We start from the raw sequence: 10,357 nt of genomic DNA on the forward strand, positions 1-10,357 counted from the left end.
TTTTTACTTTGAAACAACACTGATTATAATGTTTTGGTATGACAACAGATATGATAGTTTAGCTGGATTTGAAATTTTATTTTTTATTAAATATGAGATGTGCAATACATTAAAATCTAGATAAATCTGTTTGTTCAAGTGTTTGGTTAAAGAATTTGATGTTTTCAATAAATATATTTATTTTTTCTGCATGAAAATGTGAAATGTTTAAATTTGTCCATTGTGGTACAGTGTTGCCTCGAGGCAACAAACTTTTTAAATAAATAAATAATCATTTTTATTGATATTGTTATAGTGTCCAATTTTAAGCAGGAAAAACATCACAAATATTTTTTTTTCCTCATTGATATCATATTTTATAAGCAACTGAAAAAAGCACAAATGTCAGGGCATGTCAAAACTTCTCCAGGGCCCCAAAACACCCTCGGATCCATTTCTATTTGGGAGATTAACATTTAAGGTTTATTTGCACAAAAGCATGAATGCATAGACAGTGTGGAAAAAGAATAAGCGAACGGACTGACCCAGAGTGAAAATCTCCCACAGTAAGATGCCGTAGGACCAGACGTCACTCAGCGTGGTGTACAGGTTATGAAAGATGCTCTCCGGCGCCATCCACTTCAGAGGAAGAAACGTCTGCAGACAAACACACACAGAGTTTGTTTGATTGAATGTGTTGGTTTTATTGTGTTTTATTACAGTCGTAGAGACAGTAAAAACCGCAGGATGTACGCACGCTGCCTTTGGAGATGTAGTTGTTGTCGTGCATGATGTCTCTGGCCAGTCCAAAGTCACAGATCTTGGCCAGTTTGCCCTCACAGATCAAAACGTTTCTTGCTGCCAGATCCCGATGGACACACTGACAGACAGACAGAAAGATGTTTTACTTAGCAGTCTTATTATTTCCCATTTCCGTCAGTAGATGGTCATGTGAGTTTATATTAAAACATGCATGACAGACTCTTTTGGGTAAAAGGTGAGTAATTGGATTCAAGTTATAATTTTCGGTCTAATGTTTAGAAATGGCAGGTCAGCAGTTTTACTAGCAATTGCCGTTATCTATAGTTAGCACAACACCATTTATTTTATCACGTGTTACAGATTTTATATTCAGCATTGCAAGCAGCCTAGTAAAACATGTGTAACACTATGACTTATCCTGGACTAATATGGAATAAAGATAATACAAATTTGTGAAGACGGATTGCTGAAATATGTTTAAAAATTTTGACAGATTATCTTAATACCTCATGGGGCATTTAAAGTGTATAAATACAACTATAGTCAAGAAGTTCAAGTAGTAAGGTAATTCAGTTTAAACTATTATCTTCTGTATGTTTACTGTTCATTTTATGTGAATTACATTGTATTTTTACATTGTCTAAATTAATACATTGACTGGACTGCAAAAAAAAAAAGATTTTCTTTCTTTCTTTTTTTTTCTTGTTTTCCATTACATATAAAATATTGTAAATTAACTTACATTAAATTAACTTAAAATTATTTAAGACATTAAGTTTTATTTTCTGATTTTTTTTTAGTTTATGCTTAAAACATACAAATAAATGAATACGTCAATGAGGTCAGAAAAATAAACTTAATTCAAAAGAAAAACAAGTTTATTTTGAACCCATTGACAGATATTTGTTCTGGTTAAACTCATAAACTCACTTCATTTAAGTCTTAATATCTTAAGTCATTTTGTGTCTCAAGTAAATGTATCTTGATTTAAGAATGTTTAGATATTTGTACTGGAAAAACAAGACAGAAATACTGCAGAAGAACATCATTTTTTTGCAGTTTAAACATTTCATTAATGACATTGTCGCATACCCATGTATCCCAATGTATGTGCGTGTTTAGCTTTACCTTGGGGACAAAACTGTCACCAGAAGAGACTAAACTTCTTTTAGTGGAAGTCTTAGAAAGATTTAGGGTCTGAGTTTGTCTGTAGGCTTATTATTAAACAACAGAAGTGACATGTGCTCATTTAAATGTTTGTGTGTGTGTGTGTGTGTGTGTGTGTGTGTGTGAGACAGAGACTCACGTTCTTTGATGCCAGGAACTGCATGCCCTTGGCCACCTGATAACTGAAACCCACGAGATCAGTGTAGCTCAGAAGCGGAGAATCACTGATGACCAGTTAATATATTTATATAAGTTTAAGTTATTTTAGTACTGCAACAAGACTTTATATTAAGCCATTTTGCTTCTTAGGTGAATATAACTTGATTTAAGAATAAATAGATATTACTACAGGAAAAAGTCAAAAATACTAAGCAAGAAAATATTTTTTGCATTGATGCTGTACTGTATTTATGAGGGTTTTCTAAGGTTGAGAGAAGCTGAATTCACCCTGACATCCTCTCAGCTGAAATTAAATAATTAAAATACATCACAAACAATAAATCAATACAAAAATAAACAATGAGAATTTTTAGTCGGAATATTTAAATTGTGCAGAAACCTCAAGTGTTTCATGAAGTTCAAGGCACATCTTGTAAGAGAAGGAAGTGAAACTTTAATGAGCATCGGTTAGGAAAGAGATCTCTATGTCACACAGATGGCGTCTGTGCTCAACCTGAAGACCTTTGCAGCAACAAGGGCCAAAGATCACACAGCGAGGCATGATGGGAGCTTTAGTAAAAAAGTTTCGGGAAGCTTCCAGTACATCTGCGCAACTAGACGAGACCTACAGTCTTACACTATGCTCTCAACTTCCTCTGAATCACCACAATATCACAATGTTAAAATATAAATATAAATACGGACTATTTGATCAAAATAACCATTTCATGTGATTACTTAAATGAATTATATCCAAATTCATGTCGATAAACCAGGTGTGGCAGTGCTGATAATAAACCCTGTGACAGTCATTGCAGCAAATTAACGTTTGAATTATTGAAAAAACCTGCATATTGTGATTATGTATTAAATTAAATAATAAAATATATAAAACATTGCATTGCATTTCATTTTTAATAATATATTTAATTTAGAATTTTATATAGGCGTCTAAGGTTTTCAGGGTTGTTGCTATAGGTGTTTCTAAAATGTTCTGAAATAATTGTTTATTATTATTCTTATTAAATGCCATGCAATTAAAATGCAAACTTTTATATACTTTTTTAAAATTCATATATTTATTTTCCTGAAATAATTGTTTATTCATTATTATCAATGTTGAAAACAATTGTGTTGCTTCATATTTTTGTGGAAACTGTGATACATTTTCTTTTTCAGGATTCTCTAATGAATAGAAAATTTTACTGTCACTTTTGATCAATTTAATGCATCCTGGATGAAAAAAAAAAGTATTAATTTCTTATTGACCCCAAACTTTTAAATGGACGTGTATCAGTATCCACAAAAAAAATTTGAAGCAGCACAACTGTTTTCAGCATTGATAATAATCAGAAATGTTTCTTATAATTGTTAATTGTGATTATTATGAATAATTATTATTTTATTTACTTTTCTGAATTTACTGTGCTATTAATTATTATCAATAATAAATGCAATGAAATTAAAAAAATAGTTTTCTGAAATAATTGTTTATTGTGAATATTATTAATAATAAATGCAATCAAAATGCACAGTTTTATATATTTTATATAAATTCAAAAAATTGTATTTGCATAAAAGAGATTTACTATTAATAAATGCAATGCAATTAAAATGCACAATTGTATATGTTTTATAATGAATATTTTTTATTTATATATTTAATTTATTTTATGTAGGTATTTAAGGTTTTCTGGGTGGTTGTTGTAGATGCTGTTCTAGGAAGACTGATTAAATGTGGTCAAATCACAGTAATGCAGAGCTTTGAGAAGCTTGTAGCTGCAGTTGATCTGAAGGTCTGCAGACAGTGGGTTGAGTATGTTCTGTACCTTGCTCCTGGTAGATGTCTTGCTGGTAAGGAGACTCGTAGGGTGATGGCTGGATATCTGCATACTTGATGGAGTCTGAGAGCTCCTGCATTGGCACGTATTCGGTCTGCTTGTCTTTGGTCATGTCCATGTATCCTCCATCACACTCGCTGCCGAACGACACGTATCTGCAAAGCACAGATATATAACCTGATTACATTTGGCTTACTTCATCAAATGCTACACTCGAGCATGATTGATATTTACCATAGCATTTCATGTTATTTTTAAACGTACACTACCGGTAAAAAGTTTGGAATAACTACGATTTTTTTAAAGTGTTTGTTTCCTGTGCTCACCAAGGCTGCATTTATTTGCTCAAAAATACACTAAAAACGGTGAAATATTATTACTATTTTAAATATTGTAAAATGTGATTTATTCCTGTGATCAAAGCTGAATGTTCAGCATCATTACTCCAGTCTTCAGTGTCACACGATCCTTCAGAAATCATTTGAATATGCTGATTTGCTCAAGAAACATTTCTGATCATTATCAATGTTGAAAACAGTTGTGTTGCTTTCATATTTTTGTGGAAACTGTGATGCATTTTATTTTTCAAGATTCTTTGATGAATAGAAAGTTAAAAAGAACAGCATTTATTTGAAATAGAAACCTTTTGTAACATCACAATTGTCCTTACTGCCACTTTTGATTAATTTAATGCATCCTTGAATAAAAGTATACATTTCCAAACTTTTAAACAGTAATGTATCATGGTTTCCACAAAAACATGAAGCAGCATAAAATCAGCATATGTGACCCTGGAGCACAAAACCAGTCTTAAGTCGCAGGGGTATATTTGTAGCAATAGCCAAAAAAACATTGTATGGGTCAAAATTATAGATTTTACTTTTATGCCAAAAATCATTAGGATATTAAGTAAAGATCATGTTCCATGAAGAAAATTTCCTACTGTAAATATATCAAAACTTAATGCTTGATTAGTAATATGCATTGCTAAGAACTTCATTTGGACAACTTTAAAGATGATTTTCTCAATATTTAGATTTTTTTGCACCCTCAGATTCCAGATTTTCAAATAGTTGTATCTCAGCCAAATATTGTCCTATCCTAACAAATATATTCTTACTTATTCAGCTTTCAGACGGTGTATAAATCTCAATTTCAAAAAATTGACCCTTATGACTGGTTTTGTGGTCCAGTGTCACATATTAGAATGATTTCTGAAGGATCACGTGACACTGAAGACTGGAGTAATGATACTGAAAATTCACTTTTGCATCACAAGAATAAATTACATTTTACAATGTATTCAAATAGAAAACAGCTACTTTGAATTGCAATAATATTTCACAATTTGTACTGTATTTTTAATGGCTTAAATAAATAATTAGTTACATCATTAAAGAAATGCAGCCTTGGTGAGCTGAAGAGACTTCTTTCAAAAACATAAAAAAAAATAAAATAATAATTCCAAACTTTCATTGAAATGTGCAATAGAAGAATGAAATCACATGTTCATTTGTCCGTAATGAACTCTTACTCTTTCCTGGTCGACACATCGCTGTCGTTACAGATCTGGCTGTGGTTCTTGTCGGCGTAGTGCTGCAGGAAGCTGTGCTTGTTCCTGTGCAGATAGTCAACCAGATCGCCATAGCGACAGTATTCTGTCACCAGATATAGCGGACCTGTGGAACAAGAAATAAAGATACCACAAACCTGAAATGAACACATCAAAAGGTCTGATCGGTCCCACTTTATATTAAGTGGTCTTAACTATTATGTACTTACATTTAAATTAATAATTTGGTACAATGCACTTTTTGTGTACATACATGTTTTTACATTGCACTTATATTTAAAAAACAAATACCTGCATGTAATTACATCTGTAACTACATTTATAATTACACTGTTGACCCATCCCTTACACCTTAACCCACCCTTAAACCTACCCAAACCTGCCCCTAACCTTACCCGTATCCCACCTCAATAGCAGCAAAAAGTGTTTTGCAATACAATATGAACACAATAAGTACATTGTACTTATTTTTTGATGAAAGTACATAGTAGTTAAGGCCACTTAATATAAAGTGGGGCCGTCTGATCTAAGGAGTTCAGCAGCTTTAAATGTCTAGGAAGGCTCGGCTGCTTAAGCGTGCGTCCCGAGCGCTGCAGTCTGCTCACCGGGTTTGGTACAGGCGGCCAGCAGGTTGACGATGTTGAGGTGAGGACCCAGGTGACTCATGATCTTGAGTTCAGACATCAGAGCTCGAGTCTCGCTCCTCCGAGCCGTCGCTGCAGTGAGCAGACAACACGATTAACTACGATCATCAATCACACTCACATACGTGTGTGTAACCTCACGCACATTTCAGCATTTTCACTGCCACTTTAGTGGCGGATTGGGAACGGCCGAGACCGTACGCCGTCGCCTCGACAACACGCCCGAAGGCTCCAGATCCCAGCGTCCGACCTGAAGAAACACGTGCATTTCAATACATAAACATCTGGACTTACCAACAGTGAGTGGTTGCTAGGCAGCTGCTAAATAGTTGCTAATATAATCTAGTGTTCTTGACCACATTCAGTGTCCATCTACAGGAAAAGCTGAGTGTTAAGATAAGACTCTACGGTGTGTCCCGCTCTCACCCAGCACCAGACTGTCCCGCGGCATCTCCCAGGCCAGGTCATAGGGCAGGTCAATGGGGTCGACGTAGATGTACTCGTGTCCATCCAAACTGACCGATTCAATCACCTTCCACCTGATTTCATAGCGCGGCTTCTGCAACAATGTGGAGTTCCAGTTCAGCAATGTTAAATCTAAATGCTAAGTCTCAGTCAGACAGACAGGATGTGAGGTCACTGACCTTCCTCCACACAGCGATGAGGATGATGATGGAGATGATGGCGATGACCACCAGCGCTAAGACAGCAGCCAGAACGGCCACCTGAGAAAACAATGCTGGAGAGAAAACAGTTTTTATCAACTCAATTAAAAAACACACTAAATACTGATTCTCACAGCTGAAGTGTCATTTCTGGGTGTATTTTCAACCACCTTCATAAAAAGAAACACTTTTCACCATCCAATCAAATATTAATGGACATCAAGTACATTCTTAATAAATTATTTACATTTAAATTAAGTGAATTTTTGTTTTTGCAGTCATATAGAGACATGCTGCATTAAATCATCCTGATTTTTATCATGACGGTTTATGGTTTGGTTTGGTTATGCTCTGTGCTTTTTCTTTCTCACTATCCAATTTACTCTTAAATATGTCAAAATTGGAAAGTAGGGCAAAACGGGACAAAACTAAAAGGTTTAAGGTGACTTCAAATCAAGACAACTAGGCTCCGTATCATATATAGTGTACAAAGTGTTTCCTAAATTCCTGTTATTTGATGAAGAACAACAGAGACAGGAAATGATATCAGTCAAAAATATTAATACAAACAAAACTTCAATGAACAAACTATAAATTATTTAAGGATGCTTAAAGGGTCACCAAGTAATTTTTTCAATAAAAAGAAAGAATGCATTTGCTTATTATAATTTTATTTTATTTATTTAATAAATTAAACTACATTTTTGCATTTTCAATTACTTGTCATATAGATGTTACATGTCATATATTATTTATTTATGTTATAATAAAATAAATAAAAATAAATAAAATATAAAATAAATACAATTGAATTAAATACCATTTTTGTGTGCATTTTCAATCTTTTATCACATGTTAGAGACATGTTTCACTATACAATCAATTACCAATGGATAAAACAATAAAATGCTTAAAGGGGAAACAAGCCATTTTTTAAAAATTACTTAAAATAGATGTTTTTATGTTATTTATTTATGCTACAAAATAAAATAAAATAACAAATGAAATAAAATGAACAAGTAAAATGAAATAAATAAATAAAGTTAAAGAAAATAAAAATATAAAATACAATTTTAGTGTGTATTTTCACTTGTGTGTATTTAGCACTTGTCACACAGAGAAACAGAGACTGGATAGGTTTCACTATTCAATCAATCACATCATGTGCTACATTTTTTTTCTTATTGAATAACCCTTAAACATTAAAATATGTGAAGTTAGGAAAGTCAAATGGGACAAAACCAAAGGCTCGTGTTGACTTTAAATCAAGGCAGCCCAGCTAATATATAAGACTGCGGGCTCATATATATATATAGAGTCAATAAGAAGTGTTTCCCGCAGCTCTGGCAGGTGTTTGTGTTTCTGGGTTTTCTCACGGCTGAACCAGTATCAGGTTCTCAATGAGCTCAACGGGTTTCAGGCCACATTCACGGAGCTAATGAAAGCAGTCCTGGAGGATCATGGCATTACAGCCAAAGTCACTCTGTGTTTGATCTCCACGGGTGCTGCTCCATTCAGTGGATCCTCATTTCACACATTCACAAAGAGGCTTTAACACCCTCCCGACACACACACACACACACTCGCACATTACTCACTGCTGTTGACCAGTCTGATGTCTCGGGCTCGAGCTCCTCTCTCGTTGCGGGCCTCGCAGCGGATGGTGAGCAGCTGCGGCTGCAGGAGAGTCACCTGACTGTGCACCTGGTGGATCTTGTGTGTGATGTTGTAGCTGACGTTGGTCTGGATGGTGACTTTCTCGGGATCCTCCACTAGAGGGCTCCACGCCACACTTCTGTTACTGCACCTGATGACAACAGACGGGAATACTAGTGTACTGATGACTGCATACTGTACATTACAGTACATTACATACTGTACACTTATTACATAATACTAGCATATGTTTGCATATGTGCATAAATACTAGCATTTGTGTTTCTCCAATTTTCTGTAAGATATAAAAAAAATATTTATATATATGTAGGGGGCAAACACTTCTTCACACAGGGCCATGTAGTTTTGAATTTTGTTTTCCCTTAATAATAAAAACCTTCATTTAAAAACTGCATGTTGTGTTTACTTGTGTTATCTTTGACTAATATTTAAATTTGTTTGATGATCTGAAACATTAAAGTGTGACAAACATGCAAAAAAATAAGAAATCAGGAAGGGGGCCAACACTTTTTCCACACCACTGTATATATATATATATATATATAGTAGGTCATCTGGTATTTCATCCAGAGAAAAAATTTACATTCTGTAAACTCTGTGTGCACTGGATGCATACTGCAAATATTGAGCAGTATGGTAGTGTGCCATTATAAATCTTCCCAAACACATAAAAAATTGAAATCTGAATACTTTATACAATATGTAATATGTACAAAATGCACAAAGACAATTTACAAACCAGAACAAACACACCCAATAATATACGTGCATTATATCTGCTCGCACACTTAAATCTGCGCCCTCATAAGTGTGCTGCACCCATGAAGGAAGTGTGCTGTGACAGGAGAGGTGTGCACTAATGGCCGTTACAGCATGTGTGCTATATATTATTCATACAGAAGTATTTCTGTGCAGCTCTTTGGTGTTTTAATCAGCATGTGCGCAGCGTTTGGATGATGGACAGACAACCTTCATTATGCTGATGTGTTTGTTTATGTAATGTGCAAACTCATTAGCTCTATATTTACTCATCTCGCAAACAGCTCGTATTAAATATGAATGAGAGTCATTAAAGGGGAAATATTTTTAAAATGTTGGCTGATAATCTAGTATTGCATCTCACGGTATGTGCTGCTCACTTTGGTGGGAGCCTAACAAATGCACAGATTCATATAAGATGTATTTGTCAGAGGTGGGACCAAGTCATTGTTTTGCAAGTCACAAGTAAGTCTCGAGTCTTTGCATCCAAGTCTCGAGTCAAGTCCCGAGTCAAGACAGACAAGTCCCAAGTCAAGTCCCGAGTCAAGACAGGCAAGTCCAAGTCGAGTTGCAAGTCCTCAGCTTTAAGATTCAAGTCTTAAACAAGTCATTAGTGCTCTTTGCCCAAATTAGTGTCTCAGTATTAATTACCATATCAAATGTATAGTAATTTATATCAGGAAGGCAGGTAGAATATGTTTGACATAGTTACATTTCATGTGAGATGGATGCCCTTAGTAAAACTACTCAAGTTCAATTTAGGGATTGTGCCAAAATAGGATAAGCAGTGAAAAAAACTTTCATAGAAATAACAGCTGCAACATACTTTGCATGTGTGCATAAGAATAGCTATATGCTTCTAGGTGTTATATCTGCTAATGAGACATTATTTGGAACCTCAATGAAACAGATTTAAAAATATGTGAGCAGAAACGCAGAAAGAACTGCTTTGAAAGAACTAGAAGAAATAACTGCAAGCATACTTTGCAAGTGAGAGGAAACATGCAATATGGATGCAGACAAACTAATGAAGACAATCATTCAAAAATGCTGTGCTACCATCCTTTATAACTAAGAGTAACAAAGACAAAATCATTTAATAGAAAAAAAATGTTGTATGTTAAATGTTAA

The 10,357-nt window shown here is 34.4% G+C and overlaps 1 protein-coding gene across 1 annotated transcript in view; it reads right to left on the bottom strand.

Annotated features, from left to right (window-relative positions):
- Positions 1-10,357, bottom strand: part of pdgfrb (platelet-derived growth factor receptor, beta polypeptide) — a 63,869-nt gene that overhangs the window by 8,041 nt on the left and 45,471 nt on the right. The window contains exons 10-19 of the mRNA XM_016561529.1: positions 8,389-8,597; positions 6,770-6,864; positions 6,552-6,684; positions 6,271-6,375; positions 6,087-6,197; positions 5,443-5,587; positions 3,878-4,063; positions 2,048-2,144; positions 737-859; positions 525-636 (exon numbers count right to left, since the gene is read on the bottom strand). Of these exons, the coding sequence (XP_016417015.1) occupies positions 525-636; positions 737-859; positions 2,048-2,144; positions 3,878-4,063; positions 5,443-5,587; positions 6,087-6,197; positions 6,271-6,375; positions 6,552-6,684; positions 6,770-6,864; positions 8,389-8,597 (1,316 nt within the window). The remainder of the gene's footprint in view (positions 1-524; positions 637-736; positions 860-2,047; positions 2,145-3,877; positions 4,064-5,442; positions 5,588-6,086; positions 6,198-6,270; positions 6,376-6,551; positions 6,685-6,769; positions 6,865-8,388; positions 8,598-10,357) is intronic.

The sequence above is a fragment of the Sinocyclocheilus rhinocerous genome, unplaced genomic scaffold (assembly GCF_001515625.1).
Source record: "Sinocyclocheilus rhinocerous isolate Xijiao unplaced genomic scaffold, SAMN03320098_v1.1 scaffold168, whole genome shotgun sequence".
NCBI lineage: Eukaryota > Metazoa > Chordata > Actinopteri > Cypriniformes > Cyprinidae > Sinocyclocheilus > Sinocyclocheilus rhinocerous.